The 22,099-nt window shown below is 36.8% G+C and overlaps 1 protein-coding gene and 1 long non-coding RNA gene across 2 annotated transcripts; both read right to left on the bottom strand.

Moving 5' to 3' along the window:
- Nucleotides 1–1,522: 1,522 nt before the first annotated feature.
- Nucleotides 1,523–3,503, bottom strand: LOC140173908 (uncharacterized). The gene is made up of 2 exons (XR_011863089.1): nucleotides 2,892–3,503; nucleotides 1,523–1,946 (listed from the first exon to the last, which is right to left on the bottom strand). It is a non-coding gene; the product is annotated as an uncharacterized lncRNA (long non-coding RNA).
- Nucleotides 3,504–4,026: 523 nt separating this feature from the next.
- On the bottom strand, nucleotides 4,027–6,845 carry LOC112804005 (cytochrome P450 736A117). The gene is made up of 3 exons (XM_025847449.3): nucleotides 6,386–6,845; nucleotides 5,388–5,944; nucleotides 4,027–4,949 (listed from the first exon to the last, which is right to left on the bottom strand). Exons 1-3 carry the CDS (start codon nucleotides 6,741–6,743, stop codon nucleotides 4,347–4,349), a joined length of 1,518 nt encoding a protein of 505 aa, XP_025703234.1. The 5' UTR covers nucleotides 6,744–6,845; the 3' UTR covers nucleotides 4,027–4,346.
- Nucleotides 6,846–22,099: the final 15,254 nt, after the last annotated feature.

Here is a 22,099-nt window from a genome sequence, read left to right as displayed (position 1 = left end):
GACTCCTTTTTACTGAAGCATCCTCTCTCACCCTATTCTGATTGAGTCGCTGTGACATTTCTGCTGTTTTCTCTTGTCATCACGGATATTTAATTTTCACCTCTATCGTTGCTAGATTTGTGCTTATTGTCTTTGTCTTCATCTTATTGTGCTCGTCATTACTGCATTTATACTTGTCATCATCACCATCGTTGTTGCTGCTTCATCTGAGCTTTCCACTTTTGGCATTTTTTCTTCCTTTATCTTGTCGTTATTGTTGTTCTTGTCACTGCTATTATCACTGGTTTGTGCCCATAGCCGTTGTCATAATCATCTAAATTTTCGTTGTTAATTTGTGCTTTTTCCTCTAAGTTCATTTGTTTTGGTTTTGTTGTTGGCCTGGTTTATATCTAGTAGAAATTAAATTTTCTTTTGGCTCAATTTTGTTGAGGTTTTATCAGGTTTTATTAGGACTGAATAAAGGTATTAAAAATAATAGTGAACATTTTTTGTCAAATTTAGATAAAGACAAACCTGATTTTAATTGATTCATATATATTTCTGGTAATAAAAAATAAAAAATTATTTGCTAAATTCACGTGCATTGGCGTCATCAAGCACCACATATAACTTTATTTCTCGATTGCTTATGTAAGGATATGTTATGAAATTGAAATTAATTTGATTTCGAAGTCAAATCTTTTGTTCGAAATACATATAGAATGAGAATTGATTTAATTAACGTGTAACTAAATTCAAATTCCTTTATTTTTAAAAGAAGTTGATTGGAATTAAAATGATTTATCATTTACGCATTATATAAAAGATCAGAGAAAGATTTGAAGAGAAAAAAAAAAGTGGTAGAGATCTAGTGACGGTCCAGCAGTGCAGCTAGAGGCAGTGGTCTGACCACCGACGACGAACACGTCCGATCATGAGCAATTATAATTCAGTAATAGATGGTTGCTGGTGATGATAAAAAATGTGTGAAAAACTATGAAGTACAGACAATTCGCTGAGTTGCGGTGTCCGCGTGTCAGATATATTTTGGATACGATATTTACCAATACTCGTTTGACACGCATATGTCCAACTGTGTCTTAATAAAAAAATAAAAATTTTTTCTCTGAACACACTTAGATACACCTAAATACCATTACGTATTAGCGTGTCTAGTTTTATATTCTTAATATATATTCTTGAAATACATTTAAATATAGTATATATTATTATTTATTAAAATAAAAAATATTTTAAATACTTGATATAATTAAAATAAGACATTAAAAATAATCAAAAAATTAAGTTATTTTTTAATATTAATAAAATATCAAAATATTATTATGATCTATCTAAAAAAATACTTTATATTTTATATGTATGCGTGTCCGTGTGTCTTATAAGATTTTAAAATTTGTGTGTCAACGTATTCCGTGTCCGTGTCAGTGTTTGTACATCATAGGTGAAAAATAAAGAGTAAAAATATAAAATTTTGAATTCAAATCAAATCAATTTGTATTAAATTAAAATCTAACGATAAATGTTATTTTCTAAATCAATTCGATTTGTATTTTATATAAGAGGCCTGCTACACATACAAGTCTTACAAGTTGGTACAAGCCCAACAAAAAACACGCATTACACTCCCACATTCAAGAGTAAATAAATGCACGTTATTTAACCACTTCCTGTTTCCAAAGCGCGCTACTCACCATGCATTATAAACGACTCTTCTTCTTCTTCCTCCATGAAAACGAGTTTCTTGTCAAATTTGAAGATAATGGAACTTCAGAAATACACCCAAACGATTACAAAAATACACTCAAACGATTACAGAAATACACCTAAAGGATTACAGAAATACACCCAAAGATTTAAGAAATACACCCAAAATTTGTTAAAGTACACCTTATGCATAATGCAGAACTCTTTCTCTTTCTCCTCCTCATCTTCTGCTGCTTCTTCTTCTACAAAAACGATTTCAGAGCTTGATGTTAAAAAACAATGGAAATCGAGAATAACGAAGAAAGAAGACAGAGAGAAAAGCACGTAAATGAAGAAGGAGAAAGAGAAGGAAAGAAATGAAAGAAAAGAAGAAGAAGAAGAGGAAGAGGAAGAAGAACGTGCAGCAAGAAGAAGAAGAAAGTGCAGTGAAAACGTGCAGTAATGGTTGAAGAAGGAGAAAGAGAAGGCAAGAAACGAAAGAAAAGAAGAAGAGGAAGAGGAAGAAGAACGTGTGCAAGAAGAAGAAGATGCACTTCTAAAGACTTGTATAAAAAAAAAACGCTTGTATACAGAGAATTTCTCTTTACATACTTGATTTCCAATATAATAATCCATTTTCAATTTAGTATATTTCAAATAAAATCAAATCAATTTAGAAAATATTTAGTTCCAAACACACTCTTAATTATTGTTACTCTATACAAGGGACCATTCCACTTGTTCTTCTTTGATGTTTTTTATGATCAACGGGACTAAATGCGCAAAATAACTACGAAGCAATAAGTTGTGAGAAGCTAACTCCTCTAAGGTCTGCAGGAAATTGCAAAAAAACAACACTAGGCAAGAAAACAACAACAAAAAATCAGTGTAATTATCTCCAAACTTAACTAAGAGGAATTGAAGAGCGAATAGAGCTGATTCCATTTGGCAAAATTCTAAGACAATTTTTTTTTTACTTAGTGAAAATTAATAAACATTTCTCTTTTATTTTTATTCAAGTGAATGAATGAAAGATAAGTAATTTTCATAATTTAATAGCAACAAAGTTAATGTTTAAGTAAATACTAACATTTTGGTATTGTGAAAACAATATTGTCAATGGTTCTCCGTCCCTAATCATACTAAAGCACAGGAATAATTACTATACAATTAAAACAACATAGGCTTATAGCAAAATGATTATTTACCACGTAGTGTAGAACTATATGATGATATAATATATATAGCTTGCAGGAAATTAAAGCATAAAATTGTTTAGGCGATTCTTCCGACAGAAAACGTGGTAGAAAATCCTTGATGATGATGATGATGACCATAACCCTTGTAATTATTACGAGGTTGTTTCTGACGACAACCAAAAGGAGTAGAATTTGGTTGCATGAACAGATAATTGGCCCCAAACAAATCATTCATGTGACTCTGCCCATTCTTCAATCTCTTCATAGCCTTACGCCAATGAATCTTGAACTTAGAAAGAACCTTTGTTCTCTTTCTAATGAACTTTCTTAATCCAGCAACACGAATCCTTGGCCTTCTCCTACTTGCAAGGGCCCTAAACTTAAGCCATGCCTTTGCCTTCTTCACTTGTTTTCTTAATAGTGTTTCTTCGTCTTCATTTAGAAGTCTACGATATTCATAAGAACGTTTGCCTAAAGAAGCCATAATTTGAAAAAGGAGGTATGAGACTATAATAATAAGGGCGAAAGAATTTATTAATAGCTGTAATAAATAGGTGAGATTTTGACTTTTGCTACTTTGGTACAATAATAATCACGGAGTGAGTATCTTAGACTCATGATGTTCTTTTGAGTGTTACAGTACTATAAGGAATTGACATGGGAAACCGATTGCATGTGCAAACTAGTTGGGTGCAATTAATAAGACTAATGCTGCCTGAATTTCTTGGTAAAGTCCATTTAATGAAATCATTCATGATGGCTAACTTACTCCTTTCCTTCCTCTAGCATATATAACTATCAGCTTAAATTTTTTAAAAAATAATTTTATAATATAACATTAAAATTTTTATGATAAAAAAATTTGGTTCTCGTTGAACTAAAAAAATTTAAAAAGATAGAAAAACGTTTATACAAAAATTCAACTAAATTCAAAATTTGCTATTGTTTAAGGAAACATTTTTATAATATTTATTGTACAAGTAAGAAAGTAAGTGACATCAATTTGTTTTTTTTTTAAAATAAAATATACATTAAATTCACGGTCAATGTTGAGCCGCAGAAGCTCTCAATCATTTGGAAGACTTTAAAGAAGAATAAAATGAAATAATATAAGATGAAAAGACACTACATCCAACTCAAAATCTTAAAGTGTCAAATGTGTCAAATTAATGGATCTCTCATCTTATAAACTCTTCACTCTTCCTTATTTTTTTATATGGGACTAACTTCATGCACTCCTCACACTTGCAATATTATTAATTATATGATTTCGTCCGTCTTTATGAAAATACAAAACTCTGAAGTTAAATATTTAAAATTTTAGTCCTTCAAAGTGAGAACTGGGAAATAGAGAGTATCATACCAAGTATTTTCTCAAAAACCATAAAAGCATCAGAACTTAATTTTGGTGCTTTGTTATCCTTCTTTTTTTTTGTCATTTTCTAAATCCCCTTGTCTAACTACTTAATTCTTTGGGGTTGCAAGGGCTACAAGAGGAACCTTTCTATAAATGGTTAAGCCAACTGTTTCAGACATGTCCAAACTTTTCACACCCTCTGGTAACACCCATTCAAATTGGTGAAGGAGGTTGGCTAGCACAATCTCAACAATAACCATGGCAAATATTGTTCCCGGGCAGCCCCTTCTCCCTGCTCCGAACGGAATCAACTCGAAATCATTCCCTTTCACGTCTATATAACTATTCATGAACCTCTCCGGTGCGAACTCTTCAGGTCGGTCCCAATACTTAGGATCTCTTGCTATTGCCCAAGCGTTCACAATTACTCGTGTTCCCGAAGCAATGTTGTAATCTTGCAGTTTGATATCTTGCATGCTTTCTCGTGGGACTAGTAACGGAATTGGTGGATGTAGTCGAAGAGTTTCTTTAATCACGGCTTTTAAGTAGTGCATGTGAACCAAATCATCTTCAGTTATGTTCTTTCTGTTACCAACCACGTTTTTGGCTTCATCTTTCACTTTCTTCAACACCATTGGATGCCTTAAGAGCTCTGTCATTGTCCACTCTAAGATGGTAGATGTAGTGTCTGCACCGGCAACAAACACATCCTAAAATGAAGAAAATTAAATAATGATACCTTCAAAATATTTAGTAAAAATGTTAAGAGCAGCACAATATCTTATATAGCCATTTATTCTTGAATAATGGCTTATAATTAAATCAAATCAATGATCAAGATTAAATTATCCACTTCTAAATTTTTCTATATAGTTCTACATTATTATAGGATATTTAATTTATAACAGAACCTTTTAAATAATTTGAACTATATACTACTTGCACTCATGTAGCATCCTTTCATGGTATAATAATGATTAATGAATGTCTACTTTACAATTTAAACTATTTGTAAGGAACTGTGCATAAACTAATCTTAATTAGCCATCAGAAATCAAAATATAATATCACCATTAAGTTAAATATATAAAGCATGGATTATTTGCAAGTATGATAGCCTCTCCTATATCCTCTAAATTGGTACTTACCAATATCAAACACTTGATGACTGTTCTATTAATAGGAAATCCAGTTGCATTTGTCCTCTGGAGAAAAAGCAATACATCAACAAAATCATTGTGGCCTTGAGAATCTGATCCAACATGATCCAAATTGCTAGTAACATCATCTGGATATCGATTCACATGGTGATCAACTACTTCCTCCAAGAATTTATCGAACCTTGTAGCTACTCTGTTTGCTCTAGTGTACAACCCAGAAACACTAGTCAACCAATCAAGCCAAGGCACAAACTCTCCAATAACAAAACTACCAAGAAGTTCTGTAAACTCCATGAACAACTCCTTCAACTCCTTCCCACTTTCTCCACCATACTTTCTTCCGAAAGTGACCCTACAAAGTATGTCATTGGTAATCATGGAGAATAATTGGCTCAAATCTATTGGAACAGATGGTGAAGTAGAATGTTTGACTTGTTCCATCATGATTTGAGTTTCCTCCTCTCTAACGGAGCGAAATGATTGAACCCTTTTTACACTAAGCAGATGCAACACACAGATGCTCCTTAATTGCCTCCAGTACTCACCTATAGTCCACGAGAATTAAATATTTACGAGTGAGTATTCGAAACAACAACTTTATCAATACGGTTACAGTACAGAGGCACAACTTTTTTCTAAATACATACAATACAAGATATAGGTTCGTTAAGTCATTAAGAAATGAAAAATGCAATGGTCGGTCAATAATGAGTGTTTTTGGAGGTTCTTGCGTATCGGAGGAGAGTGGCGGAGCTATGCCTCGTGCTGCTCGCGTGGAAGGTGGATCCCCCGACCAAAAAAAAAAAAGTCGGATTCTTGAATATAACTTCAGAATTTTTTTTTTTTGAAAATAAAGTTTTTTTTTATTTTATTCCAGAAAATATTCCGAAAAAAAGAAGTAGCTAGTAAGAAATATCCAATATACAATAATATGTTTCAGGTAGGAACATAATATCATTACAATCGTTAGCTTCTTGGATACTCACCATATGGGGCTGTTGACACATCTTTGGAACCATATATAAGTATGTCGAACAATTTCCTTTGGGGCCTGTTCGCAAATACAAGATCATGGGTTTTCATGATCTCACGTGCACCTTCAGCGGAAGAGACCACAAGAACCGGCACCCTCCCAAGATGGAGCAACATCAAGGGGCCATATTTTTTTGCCAGAGATTGGAGGGTGCGATGAGGGTACAAACCTAGTTGATGGAGATTTCCTATTATTGGGAATTTCGGTGGAGAAGGAAGTGAGTTTTTTCTGATTATGGAATAATTTGAATACCATTTTATTAGCAGAAACAAAACGGAAAAGATTGGCAAGATAATGAGAAGTATTTGCATGTTGGTTTATTTTGTGAAGAGTGAAGTCTCTGGCAGGTTCTTGTTGGAGTCGGTAAAGTATAAGCAGCGAGCACCACATGGGTTGTTGGTATATATTGGATAAGTTTACACTGCCTTCAATAATTTTCTACCAATTAAGTAATTACTGCTCTATACGGTGTATTCGATTTGATTATGACTTAATTTATAGCATGCAGTATGTGTGGCTAATTTTTTTTATACAAAAATAATATTAGTATTTTTTTAAAAAAATAGATTATTTAGTATAATTATAAGTGAGTGAATTTTACATGTAAAAAGTTGATTGACCGGAATTTACTTCTCACATAAAATGAATCTGTTCTTTGGCAAGCACACCAAATATTGTCAAGTAATAACCCACTAAGAGTGGGGTCGAATCCCACAGAGATTAACAGATTAAAGCAAACAATAGTTAATTGATTATCCTAGTTAGACTATCATAGTTGGAGTGATAAGCAAATAGAATTGTAAATTGCATGAAAGTAAAGGAAAGCAATAAAGTGCAAGAAAGTAAATGACAAGAAAAGTAAAGTACAAGAAAGTAAAGTACTGAAAATGTAAAGTGCAGAAAATGTAAATAACTATAAAGTAAATAAAAGAAAAAAATAAAATAAACATTGGAATCAAGAGATATTGCATTCTCCGGATTAATTGATTTCATCTCATCTTCAATCATGTAACTCATTGACCTCTTGGCAATCATGATTGATTGAGCCCCAATTCCTTGGTGACTCAATCTCTCAAATCTTTATCAATAGCCAATTCCTTGGTCTAATTGCTCATGAGAAGAGATGAAGTTTGTTCCCTGATTATACCACACATTTTCCTAGACCCAAATAATAGAGAGATTAAATGTCACAATATCCCAACCAAAACCCAAATCTATTCAAGTGTGAGAAAGAATTTCAAGCATGGTTTTATGTTTTCTCTTCTAAGGTTCCCATAAAACCCAATTGCATTCGATCTCTTTTCCAAGATAATTGAATACTAGAATAAAGAACGAAATTCTTTCTAATAAATCAAAGAGAGATGAATAGAAGAAGAATAATAAAATCAATCAATCTATCAAATAGCAATAGAGCTCTCTTTCCCAATGGAAAGAGTTAGTGATTCATAACTAAAAATATTTACAAGTAAGAAAGTGAAAAAGGAGAGAAGTGAGGGTTAGAAGAGGGAGTCTGAAGACCCCTCTCAGTGGAGTGTCTAGAATGATAGATGATGATAGCTCCCCTAATTCTATGAAACTAAGGCCTTTATATAGGCTCTCATAAATTACAAACTTAAATGAAATTGAAAGCAAATTACAATGAAATGAAAATAAACTATTCTAGATGCTTCTTGTGGCCTTGATTGATTGACAATTGTAGCTTGAATGAGAGTTGGAGTGGGCTTGGTTGAAGGTTGGGGGCTGCAGGAAGAAGTTAGCATGTGGGTTCAAGTGCCACTCCTGCTTGAATTTGCTCTTTGGATTGTGACCCACTTTGCAATGTTGAAAGTATGGAGTTTTTTGGACCTTAAATTGAATGTCTACTATAAAGCATTATATATTGTTGGAAAGCTCTGGATGTTATCTTTCCAATGCCACTGAAATCAACTCATTTGAACCTCTGTAGCTCAAGGTATGCCCATTTGAAGATGGCTAGGTCAGTCTGTCAAGTAGCCCGGCATGCTACGCCCACTCTTTGGTGTGCCACGCCTTCAATGATGCAAAAAATCTTCCTTTCTGGCTATTAGAACTGGCATGCCACGCCCAGAATCTGGCGTGCCATGCCCATTATGAAAATAGAGCTGGCGTGCCACGCCTTCGATATCAAGTGGCACGCCCAGGTTTTGCAACGCTGAAATAATGGCCTTTTTCACATTTCGTTTTAACGTTAACCTTATAGTGTTATATATCATTGGAAAGCTCTTGATGTCAGCTTTTTAACGTCACCAAAATTAGATCATTTGAATCTTTACAACTTAAGTTATATTCCTTTGAAGATGAAGAGGTCAGGCTGGTAACTCTGCAGTGGCGTGTTTTACTCTTTGTGTTTTCTGGGTCAATATATTCCTCAATTCCAGTATCCATTATAAAGTGTTATATATGGTTGGAAAGAAGCTGATGTCTACTTTCTAATGGCACTGGAATCACCTCATTTGGAGTTGATTAGTTCAAGATATTTTCATTTGAATGAGAGGTGATCAGACTGGCATATGCCCTAGTGTGCCACGCCCAATGCTTGGCGTGCCACGCCCATAGTGGGGCTCAAAATCACTCATATGTAACTTAAGCCTGGCGTGACATGCCCAAAATACCAAGTGGCACGCCCTCTTTGAGATCTTGGCTTCACAAACTTGGCGTGTCACGCCTAGAGCTCCAAATGGCACGCCCATTGTTGAAAGTTGGTTCAAAAGCTAGGCGTGCCACGCCAAGAGCTTCAAGTGGCACACCCAGCTTCACACGCCCAGCCTTATTTGTTGTTTTTTTTCCCTTTTTGTTGCTCTTTTCACCTGAAATTCATCACAAACCCATTTCAAAGCAATGTATCATAATATTTATCATTTAGTTCATGAATTACAATGATTTAATGAGATTATGCTCTTTTATGGTCCTTTTTAGATAAGAAAAAAGGGTAGATGACACAAGTCATCAAAAGTCAACAATAATATGTAGGATACATGTTGAATTTTTTTTTACACATTGATAATACTATAATATACTTTAAATATCAATATTTAACTAAAATACTATCTCCATCTCCATATTAAAAATAATTTTTGAATATGTGTGCCTTCTTTAGTTACCAATTTACCACCTCTGTTACTTTGACTAATGTGTAGTCATGGTTAAGGTTAAGGATACATTCAATATATGTTGATATAAGGTACAACACACCTAGTCACCTATCTCACATCTCAGATCAGAATCTACCTCTCTCTAATAAAAACTTCAATTAACAAGGCAAAGAGAAAATAACTTTTAATAACAATTTAATTTGCAAACAAATTTTTTTATATTTTTACAATTTTGCAATAAGTTTTTGTACTTATAGCTAAAAAATTAAAAAGAGAAGGTAAAAATTAGAAAATTCTTAGTAGGATCGGATTAAAAGTTAAGTTTATTTTATTATTATTAGTTGGTGCACAAAATTGCAATAACACTTTTTGCACTCCGCACAACTAACCAGCAAGTGCACTGGGTCGTCCAAGTAATACCTTACGTGAGTAAGGGTCGAATCCCACGGAGATTGTTGGTTTGAAGCAAGCTATGTTTATCTTATTATTCTTAGTTAGGATACTAACAACAGTGTTTTTCAAGTTCAGTGAAGAAAGGAAAAATGGCATAAAATAAATACTTGTTATGCAGTAATGGAGAATGTGTTGGAGTTTTGGAGATGCTTTGTCTGATTTATTCCTGTAATGTAATATTCTATCCATGGAAAAGTGCAAAGTTCCCTCTATGGCAAGCTGTATGTAGGGTGTCACCGTTGTCAATGGCTACTTCCCATCCTCTCAGTGAAAACGTTCCTATGCTCTATCACAGCACGGCTAATCATCTGTCGGTCCTCAATCAGGTTGGAATAGAATCCAATGATTCTTTTGCGTCTGTCACTAACGCCCAGCCTTCAGGAGTTTGAAGCTCGTCACAGTCATTCAATCCCGGAATCCTACTCGGAATACCACGGACAAGGTTTAGACTTTCCGGATTCTCATGAATGCCGCCATCAATCTAGCTTATACCACGAAGATTCTGATTAAAGAATCTAAGAGAAGCTCATTCAATCTGATGTAGAACGGATGTGGTTGTCAGGCACACGTTCATGGATTGAGGAAGGTGATGAGTGTCACGGATCATCACCTTCTTCATAATTAAGCGCGAATGAACATCTTGGATAGGAACACACACGTTTGAATGGAGAAATAGAAACAATTGCATTAATTCATCGAGACGTTGCAGAGCTCCTCACCCCCAACAATGGAGTTTAGAGACTCATGCCGTCAAAGTGTATATAATTCAGATCTGAAAATGTCATGAGGTCCCAGATAAATCTCTAAAAGTTGTTTAAATAGTAAACTAGTAACCTAGGTTTACAGAATATGAGTAACTAAGATAATTGGTGCAGAAATCCACTTCTGGGGCCCACTTGGTGTGTGCTGGGGCTGAGACTAAAGCTATCCACGAGTTAAGGCCTTTCTTGGAGTTGAACTCCAAGTTATAACGTGTTTTGGGCGTTCAACTCCGGATCATGACGTGTTTCTGGCGTTTAACTCTAGACAGCAGCATGTACTTGGCGTTCAACGCCAAGTTACGTCGTCTATCTTCGCGCAAAGTATGAACTATTATATATTGCTGGAAAGCCCTAGATGTCTACTTTCCAACGCCGTTGAGAGCGCACCAATTGGACTCTTGTAGCTCCAAAAAATCCATTCCGAGTGCAGGGAGGTCAGGATCCAACAGCATCAGCAGTCCTTTTGTCAGCCTAACTCAGATTTTTGCTCAACTCCCTCAATTTCAGCCAGAAAATACCTGAAATCATAGAAAAACACACGAACTCATAGTAAAGTCCAGAAATATGATTTTTGCCTAAAAACTAATAATATTCTACTAAAAACTAATTAAAACATACTAAAATCTACATGAAATTATTCCCAAAAAGCGTATAAAATATCCGCTCATCACAACACCAAACTTAAACTGTTGCTTGTCCTCAAGCAACTAGATGAATAAAATAGAATTAAAAGAAATCAAGAAGCAATAATATCTCGGAGTTTTAAGTGAAGCTCAGATTCTTATTAGATGAGCGGGGCTTGTAGCTTTTTGCTTCTGAACAGTTTTGGCATCTCACTTTATCCTTTGAAATTCAGAATGGTTGGTATCCATAGGAACTCAAAATTCAGATAGTATTATTGACTCTCCTATTTTAGCATGTTGATTCTTGAACACAGCTACTTATTGAGTCTTGGCCGTGGCCCTAAGCATTTTGTTTTCTAGTATTACCACTGGATACATAAATGCCACAGACACATAACTGGGTGAACCTTTTCAGATTGTGACTCAGCTTTGCTAAAGTCCCCAATTAGAGGTGTACAGAGTTCTTAAGCACACTCTTTTTGCTTTGGATCACGACTTTAACCACTCAGTCTCAAGCTTTTCACTTGGACCTGCATGCCACAAGCACATGGTTAGGGACAGCTTGATTTAGCCGCTTAGGCCTGGATTTATTTCCTTGGGCCCTCCTATCCATTGATGCTCAAAGCCTTGGATCCTTTTTACCCCTGCCTTTTGGTTTTAAGGGCTATTGGCTTTTTCTGCTTGCTTTTTCTTTTTCTTTCTATTTTATTCCTCTTTTTTTTTTTCGCACAAGCTTTTGCTTTTTCACTGCTTTTTCTTGCTTCAAGAATCACTTTCATGATTTTTCAGATCATCAATAACATTTCTCTTGTTCATCATTCTTTCAAGAGCCAACAATTTTAACATTCATAAAATTCAATATAAAAAATATGCACTGTTCAAGCATTCATTCAGAAGACAAAAAGTATTGCCACCACATATAATTAATTAGAATTTTTCTTATTAAGAACTCGAAAAAATATTGCCTCTTTATTTTAAAAATCTACTATTTTATTCATGTTTGATGATGATGAGAAAAATAAATTATAACTTAATTGGAATTAAAATCAAAGTAGAGATACTAATTACTACTACTAATATATAACTTCTAAGGTAAATTTCTAATAAGAACAGTTATCACAGAGTTAAGGCAAAGATTAGAACTCAACGACCTGTATTTTGGGAAGTGGATGTTCCTCTAGTCTGTGGGGTGCCTTCAAGAATTAATTTCTGACGCTTCAGCTCCCTTAAGTTCACATCCTTGCTCTTCCTGTTCCCTTAGGTGCCATGATCTTAATGAGTTTTAGCTCAGTGATCATGGCAAATCACACCAAACTTAGAGGTTTGCTTGTCCTCAAGCAAAAGAAAGGAAAGGAGAGGAATAGAAGGAGAGGCAGTTTCGAAAAAAAGATAAGATGAGTTGAGAAAGATATGAGAAGAAATTAAAAAGATTTGAAAAAGAATTGGATTGGAAAAAGATTTGTGTTTATGAATTAAGATACATTTGATATTTTTGAAAAAGGGATTTTAGAAATTAGGGTTTTTAGAAATTAGGATTAAAATTTTTGGAATTTTTGAAACATGTTTATGCAAGAAATCATGAATTGAAACATAAAAATTAGAAAATTTGTGAAGAAAAACAAATTTTACCTCCTCCCCACCATCCTGGCGTTAAACGCCCAACTGGTGTATGTTTTGGGCGTTTAACGCCCAATTGTTGCTTCTCCTGGGCGTTCAACGCCCAGCTGATGCTTCTTTCTGGCGTTGAACGCCAGGAAGTCCTTTGTCATTGGGCGTTTTTCTGAACGCCCAGGACGCTGTCAATCTGGCGTTAAATGCCCAGAAGGTGCTTCTTTCTGGCGTTCAACGCCCAGAAGATGCTCCTTTCTGGCGTTTAACGCCCAGATGGCTACCCTTACTAGCGTTGAACGCCCAGTGGGTGCTTCTTTTGGGCGTTCAATGCCCAAAATGTTTCTTACTGGCTTTTTCACGCCAGTGAGCTTCCAATTTCCCTGTAACTCTGTGAATTCAATAAATTGCTATTTTTACCCTTTGAAGATACTTGGACTCATACCTGTAAAAAAAGGAAATTTATTTAATTAGTAAATAAACTTTGTAAATGGTTGGGTTGCCTCCCAGCAAGCGCTTCTTTATTGTCTTTAGCTGGACTACCACTGAGCTCTAATCAAGTCTCAGTTTTGAGCATTCTTGCTCGAAGTTACTTTCAAGATAATGTTTAATTCTCTGTCCATTAACAATGAACTTTTTGTTAGAGTCATTATCCTGAAGCTCTACGTATCCATATGGTGATACACTTGTAATTACATATGGACCTCTCCACCGGGATTTTAATTTCCCAGGGAATAATTTGAGCCTAGAATTAAATAGCAGAACTTTCTGCCCCGGCTCAAAGACTCTGGATGACAATTTCTTATCATGCCATCTTTTCGCTTTCTCTTTGTATAATTTTGCATTCTTGAAAGCATTGAGTCTAAATTCCTCTAGCTCATTTAACTGGAGCAATCATTTTTCTCCAGCTAACTTGGCATCAAGGTTTAGGAATCTGGTTGCCCAGTAGGCCTTGTGTTCCAGTTCCACTGGCAAGTGACATGCCTTTCCATACACAAGCTGGTATGGAGAGGTCCCTATAGGGGTCTTGAATGCTGTTCTGTATGCCCACAGAGCATCATCCAAGCTCCTTGCCCAATCCCTTCTACGGTTAATTACAGTCCGTTCCAGGATTCTTTTGAGTTCTCTATTTGAGACTTCAGCTTGCCCATTAGTCTGTGGATGATATGGAGTGGCCACCCTGTGGCTAACTCCATAACGAACCAAAGCAGAGTAAAGCTGTTTATTGCAGAAATGAGTGCCCCCATCACTGATTAATACTCTAGGGGTACCAAATCTGCTGAAGATGTGTTTCTGGAGGAATTTTAACATTGTTTTAGTGTCATTAGTGGGTGTTGCAATAGCCTCCACCCATTTGGATACATAATCCACTGCCACCAGAATATAAGTGTTTGAGTTTGATGGTGGGAAAGGTCCCATGAAGTCAATGCCCCATACATCAAACAACTCAATCTCCAAGATCCCTTGTTGAGGCATGGCATAACTGTGAGGTAGATTGCCAGATCTTTGGCAACTGTCACAATTAAGTACAAACGCTCGGGAATCTTTATAGAGAGTAGGCCAGTAGAAGCCACATTGGAGGACTCTTGTGGCTGTTCGTTCACTTCCAAAATGTCCTCCATACTGTGATCTATGGCAGTGCCATAGAATCTTCTGCGCTTCTTCCTTAGGCACACATCTACGGATTACTCCGTCTGCACATCTCTTGAAGAGATATGGTTCATCCCAAAGATAGTACTTTGCATCTGTGATCAATTTCTTGGATTGCAGCCTACTGTACTCTTTGGGTATGAATCTCACTGCCTTGTAGTTTTCGATATCTGCGAACCATGGCACTTCCTGGATGGCAAAGAGTTGCTCATCCGAAAAGGTTTCAGAGATTTCAGTGAGAGGGAGGGACGCCCCTTCTACTGGTTCTATTCGGGACAGGTGATCTGCTACTTGGTTTTCTGTCCCTTTTCTGTCTCTTATTTCTATATCAAACTCTTGCAGGAGCAACACCCATCTTATAAGTCTGGGTTTTGAATCCTGCTTTGTGAGTAGATATTTAAGAGCAGCATGATCAGTGTACACAATCACTTTTGATCCTACTAAATAGGATCTGAACTTGTCAATGGCGTAAACCACTGCAAGTAGCTCTTTTTCTGTGGTTGTGTAATTCTTCTGTGCATAATTTAGAACACGGCTGGCATAGTAAATGACATGCAGAAGCTTGTCATGCCTTTGTCCCAACACTGCACCAATGGCATGGTCACTGGCATCACACATCAATTCAAATGGTAATGTCCAGTCTGGTGCAGAGATGATTGGTGCTGTGACCAATTTAGCTTTCAGAGTCTCAAATGCCTGCAGACACTCTTTATCAAATATAAATGGCGTGTCAGCAGCTAGCAGGTTGCTCAGAGGTTTGGCGATTTTTGAAAAATCCTTTATAAACCTCCTATAGAATCCTGCATGCCCCAGAAAGCTTCTGATTGCCTTAACATTGGCAGGTGGTGGTAATTTTTCAATTACTTCTACCTTAGCTTGATCCACCTCTATTCCCTTGTTCGAAATTTTGTGCCCAAGGACAATTCCTTCAGTCACCATAAAGTGACATTTTTCCCAGTTTAAAACCAGGTTAGTCTCTTGGCATCTTTTCAGAACAAGTGCTAAATGGTTAAGGCAGGAGCTAAATGAGTCTCCAAATACTGAAAAGTCATCCATGAAGACTTCCTGGAATTTTTCCACCATATCAGAGAAAATTGAGAGCATGCACCTCTGAAAGGTTGCAGGTGCATTGCACAGGCCAAATGGCATCCTTCTGTATGCAAATACTCCACATGGACATGTGAATGTCATTTTCTCTTGATCCTGGGGATCTACTGCAATTTGATTATAACCTGAATATCCATCCAGGAAGTAGTAGTATTCATGACCTGCTAGTCTTTCTAGCATTTGGTCTATGAATGGTAAAGGAAAATGATCCTTTCTGGTGGCTGTATTGAGCCTTCTATAATCAATACACATACGCCACTCTGTAACTGTTCTTGTAGGAACCAGTTCATTTTTTTCATTGTGAACCACTGTCATGCCTCCCTTCTTAGGGACGACTTGGACAGGGCTCACCCAGGGGCTGTCAGAAATAGGATAAATAATCCCAGCCTCTAGTAATTTAGTGACCTCCTTCTGCACTACTTCCTTCATGGCTGGGTTCAGCCGCCTTTGTGGTTGAACCACTGGCTTGGCGTCACCTTCCAATAGGATCTTGTGCATGCATCTGGCTGGGCTAATGCCCTTGAGATCACTGATGGACCACCCAAGAGCTGTCTTGTGTGTCCTTAGCACTTGAATTAGTGCTTCCTCTTCCTGTGGCTCTAAGGTAGAGCTTATGATTACAGGAAAGGTATCACCTTCTCCCAGGAATGCATATTTTAGGGATGGTGGTAATGGTTTGAGCTCGGGTTTAGGAGGTTTCTCCTCTTCCTGAGGGATTTTCAGAGGTTCTACTATTCTCTCTGATTCCTCCAAGTCAGGCTAAACATCTTTAAAGATGTCCTCTAGCTCTGATTCGAGACTCTCAGCCATATTGACCTCTCTTACCAGAGAGTCAATAATATCAACACTCATGCAGTCATTTGGGGTGTCTGGATGTTACATGGCTTTGACAACATTCAACTTGAACTCCTCCTCATTGACTCTCAAGGTTACTTCCCCTTTTTGGACGTCAATGAGGGTTCGGCTAGTTGCTAGGAAAGGTCTTCCTAGAATGAGAGTTGCAGTCTTGTGCTCCTCCATTTCCAGCACCACAAAGTCAGTAGGAAAGGCAAATGGCCCAACCTTGACAATCATGTCTTCAATCACGCCTGATGGGTATTTAATGGAGCCATCAGCAAGTTGAAGACATATCCTGGTTGGTTTGATTTCTTCAGTCAAACCAAGCTTTCTGATAGTAGATGCAGGTATTAGGTTGATACTTGCCCCAAGATCACATATAGCTTGCTTGGTACAAGTACCTTCTAATGTGCATGGTATCATAAAGCTCCCAGGATCTTTAAGCTTCTCAGGTAAGCTTTTCAGAATGACTGCACTGCATTCTTCAGTGAGGTAAACTTTTTCAGTTTCCCTCCAATCCTTCTTATGACTTAAGATCTCTTTCATGAACTTAGCATAAGAGGGTATTTGCTCAAGTGCTTCTGCAAACGGAATCTTTATTTCAAGAGTCCTGAGATAGTCTGCAAAGCGGGCAAATTGCTTATCCTGTTCTGCATGGAAGAGTTTTTGAGGATAAGGCATTTTGGCTTTGTATTCCTCAACCTTAGTTGCTACAGGTTTATTACCTACAGAAGTGGGTTGGGAAGCCTTTTTAGAAGGGTTGTCATCAGCACTTGTATGTGACTGATCCCCCACTGGCATTTGAATGCCAGGGATGGAAGCTGGAGTGGCGTTAGACGCCATCTCCCCATTTGTTACTGGCGTCTGAACGCCAGAACTATGTTCCCTTTGGGCGTTCAACGCCGGATTCATGCTTGTTTCTGGCGTTGAATGCCAGGAATGAGCATGGTCTGGGCGTTCAGCGCCAGCATTATTCCTCTCTGGGCTCTGATTGTCCTCAGAGGGATTTTGAGTAGACATCTGTTCATTTCTTGGCTTTCTGCTGCTTTGAAGTGAGGTATTTAATGTTTTCCCACTTCTTAATTGAACTACTTGGCATTCTTCTGCTATTTGTCTTGACAGTTGCCTTTCTGTTTGCTTTAATTGTACTTCTATATTCCTGTTAGCCATTCTTGTTTCCTGTAGTATTTCCTTGAATTCGGCTAGCTGCTTGGTTAGGAAGTCTAATTGCTGATTGAATTCATTGGCCTGATCTACAGGACTGAGTTCATCAGTTACTGTTTTAGCTTCTTCTTTCATGGAAGATTCACTGCTTAGGTACAGATGTTGATTTCTGGCAACTGTATCAATAAGCTCTTGAGCTTCCTCAATTGTTTTTCTCATATGTATAGATCCACCAGCTGAGTGGTCTAGAGAAATCTGAGCTTTTTCTGTAAGCCCATAGTAGAAGATGTCTAATTGCACCCACTCTGAAAACATTTCAGAGGGGCATTTTCTTAGCATCTCTCTGTATCTCTCCCAGGCATCATAAAGGGATTCATTATCTCCTTGTTTGAAGCCTTGGATGCTTAGCGTTAGCTGTGTCATCCGTTTTGGAGGGAAATAGTGATTCAGGAATTTTTCTGACAGCTGTTTCCATGTTTTTATGCTGTTCTTAGGCTGGTTATTTAACCACCTCTTAGCTTGATTTTTTACAGCAAATGGAAACAGTAATAATCTGTAGACATCCTGATCCACTTCTTTATCATGTACTGTGTCAGCAATCTGTAAAAATTGTGCCAGAAACTCTGTAGGTTCTTCATGTGGAAGACCAGAATACTAGCAGTTTTGCTGCACCATGATAATGAGCTGAGGATTCAGCTCAAAGCTACTAACTCCAATGGAGGGTATACAGATACTACTCCCATATGAAGCAGTAGTGGGGTTAGCATATGACCCCAGAGTCCTCCTGGACTGATCATTCCCACTTAATTCCATGATGGAATAAAAGAGATGATATGTATGTTGATATTATTTATTTTATAAAAATTAATTTTTATAAAATAAAATAAAAACGAAATAAATAAAGGAAATTGGAAATATTTTGAAATTGAAATTTGAATTTTTATATAAAATTTTCGAAAAATGTAGTTCAAAATTAGTTAGAAAGTATATATTTTTTTGAATTTTGAATTTTATGATGAAAAAGAAAAATATGCAAAAGACACAAGATTTAAAATTTTTAGATCCAATGTTCCTTATTTTCAAAAATTTTGGAGGGAAAACACCAAGGAACACCAAACTTAAAAATTTTAAGATCAAAGCACAAGAAAGACTCAAGAACACTTTGAAAATTCACAAGAACACCAAGAACAAAAGAAAGAACACCAAACTTAAAATTTTTAGAAAACCAAGACAAATTTTCGAAAATTTAAGAAAAATTAACAATAAAACACCAAACTTAAAGTTTGGCACAAGATTAAATCAAGAAAAATTATTTTTAAAAGAAGTTTTGAAATAAAGATACCCAATTACCAAGAACATAGACCAACGCTCTAGCCAATTGGGCAGAAAAGGTAACAATTGTTCTGAACAGGTATATTCCTTTTGGAAGACTAATGCTTTGGATTAGCACAAGAAAAACAAGAAAAGACACAGAACAAGAAAAACTCAAGATCAAACAAGAAAAATAAACAAGAACAACTTGAAGATCAAGGAAGAATGGTGCACGAAATTGCAATCACACTTTTGCAATCCCGCACAACTAACCAGCAAGTGCACTGGGTCGTCCAAGTAATACCTTACGTGAGTAAGGGTCGATCCCACGGAGATTGTCGGCTTGAAGCAAGCTATGGTTATCTTGTAAATCTTAGTCAGGATATCAGAAATTATCAGGATTGATTGTCAAAAGTAAAAGAACATGAAATAAGTACTTATTTTGCAGTGATAGAGAATAGGTTGAGGTTTTGGAGATGCTCCATCTTCTGAATCTCTGCTTTCCTACTGTCTTCTTCTTCAAGCACGCAAGGCTCCTTCCATGGCAAGCTGTATGCAAGGGTTTCACCGTTGTCAATGGCTACCTCCCATCCTCTCAGTGGAAATGTTCAACGCACCCTGTCACGGCACGGCTATCCATCTGTCGGTTCTCAATCAGGCCGGAATAGAATCCAGTGATTCTTTTGCGTCTGTCACTAACGCCCCGCCTTCAAGAGTTTGAAGCTCGTCACAGTCATTCAATCATTGAATCCTACTCAGAATACCACAGACAAGGTTTAGACCTTCCGGATTCTCTTGAATGCCGCCATCAGTTCTAGCTTATACCACGAAGATTCCGATTAAAGAATCCAAGAGATATCTACTCAATCTAAGGTAGAACGGAGGTGGTTGTCAGGCACACGTTCATAGTTGAGAATGATGATGATTGTCACGGATCATCACATTCATCCGGTTTAAGAACAAGTAATATCTTGGAATGGAAGCAAGCATGATTGAATAAGAAACAGTAGTAATTGCATTAATCCATCAAGACACAGCAGAGCTCCTCACCCCCAACCATGGGGTTTAGAGACTCATGCCGTGGAAAGTACACAAAGAAACGTGTAAAGTGTCATGAGGTACAGATACAATGTCAAAAGATCCTATTAATAGTGAACTAGTAGCCTAGGGTATACAGAAATGAGTAAATGACGTAAGAATCCACTTCTGGGTCCACTTAGTGTGTGCTTGGGCTGAGCAATGAAGCATTTTCGTGTAGAGACCTTTTCTGGAGTTAAACGCCAGCTTTTATGCCAGTTTGGGCGTTTAACTCCAAGTTTATGCCAGTTCCGGCGTTTAACGCTGGAAATTCTGAGGGTGACTTTGAACGCCGGTTTGGGCCATCAAATCTTGAGCAAAGTATGGACTATTATATATTGCTGGAAAGCCCAGGATGTCTACTTTCCAACGCCGTTGAGAGCGCGCCAATTGGGCTTCTGTAGCTCCAGAAAATCCACTTCGAGTGCAGGGAGGTCAGAATCCAACAGCATCTGCAGTCCTTTTCAGTCTCTGAATCAGATTTTTGCTCAGGACCCTCAATTTCAGCCAGAAAATACCTGAAATCACAGAAAAACACACAAACTGATAGTAAAGTCCAGAAAAGTGAATTTTAACTAAAAACTAATAAAAATATACTAAAAACTAACTAGATCATACCAAAAACATACTAAAAACAATGCCAAAAAGCGTATAAATTATCCGCTCATCACAACACCAAACTTAAATTGTTGCTTGTCCCCAAGCAACTGAAAATCAAAATAGGATAAAAAGAAGAGAATATACTATAGACTCCAAAATATCAAGGAAACTTAGCTCCAATTAGATGAGCGGGACTAGTAGTTTTTTGCCTCCGAACAGTTTTGGCATCTCATTCTATCCTTTGAAGTTCAGAATGATTAGCATCTATAGGAACTCAGAACTCAGATAGTGTTATTGATTCTCCTAGTTAAGTATAATGATTCTTGAACATAGCTAGTGTATGAGTCTTGGCTGTGGCCCAAAGCACTCTGTTTTCCAGTATTACCACCGGATACATACATGCCACAGACACATAATTGGGTGAACCTTTTCAGATTGTGACCCAGCTTTGCTAGAGTCCCCAATTAGAGGTGTCCAGGGTTCTTAAGCACACTCTTTTTGCCTTGGATCACAACTTTATTTCTTTCTTTTTCTTTCTCTTTCTTTCTTCTCTCTTTTTTTTCGAATTTTTTTTGTATCCACTGCTTTTTCTTGCTTCAAGAATCAATTAAATGATTTTTTAGATCCTCAATAACAGTTCTCTTTTTCCTCATCCTTTCAAGAGCCAACAAATTTTAACATTCTCAAAACAACAAATTCAAGAGACATATGCACTGTTCAGGCATTCATTCAGAAAACAAAAAGTATTGTCACCACATCAAACTAATTCAACTAGTTTCAAGGATAAATTTCGAAATCCTGTACTTCTTGTTCTTTTGTGATTAAAGCATTTTTCATTTAAGAGAGGTGATGGATTCATAGGACATTCATAGCTTTAGGACATGAATTTTAAATTTTATTAATTATGAAATAAGAACAAGACTCAAAAATAGATATAAGATTAGACTAGAAAATAAAAATAGAAAACAAAAAATTTTTAAATAGGCTCCTAATGATAGAGGTTTTCACAGAGTTAGGACTCAACAACCTTGATTTTGAGAAGTGGATGCTCCCTCAACTTGAGATGAGAGCTTTTGGCGTTTCAACTCTTGGAGTTCACGCCCTTGCTTCTCTTGTTCCTTCAGCAATTTGCAGAGCATGCAGTTCTGATTCTGCTGTTCTTCCTTCAGTTGCTCCATAGTTTCTTGTAACTTGATGATAGATGCTTCTAGGCTGGTCCAGTAGTCAATTTTAGGAAATTCATGGAGGAACTCCTGCGCCCTCCTTTTGATAGAGTTGTCTTGCATTTGTCCTTCCATTGACTTCTTGGTGATTGGATGTTCGATGGGTATGAATTCATCTACTCCCATCTTTACCCCAGCCTCTT

Source organism: Arachis hypogaea, chromosome 1 (assembly GCF_003086295.3).
Source record: "Arachis hypogaea cultivar Tifrunner chromosome 1, arahy.Tifrunner.gnm2.J5K5, whole genome shotgun sequence".
NCBI classification, from domain to species: Eukaryota; Viridiplantae; Streptophyta; class Magnoliopsida; order Fabales; family Fabaceae; genus Arachis; species Arachis hypogaea.
The sequence above is the reverse complement of the archived record's forward strand: the minus strand, read 5'-3'. Positions and strand labels throughout refer to the sequence as shown.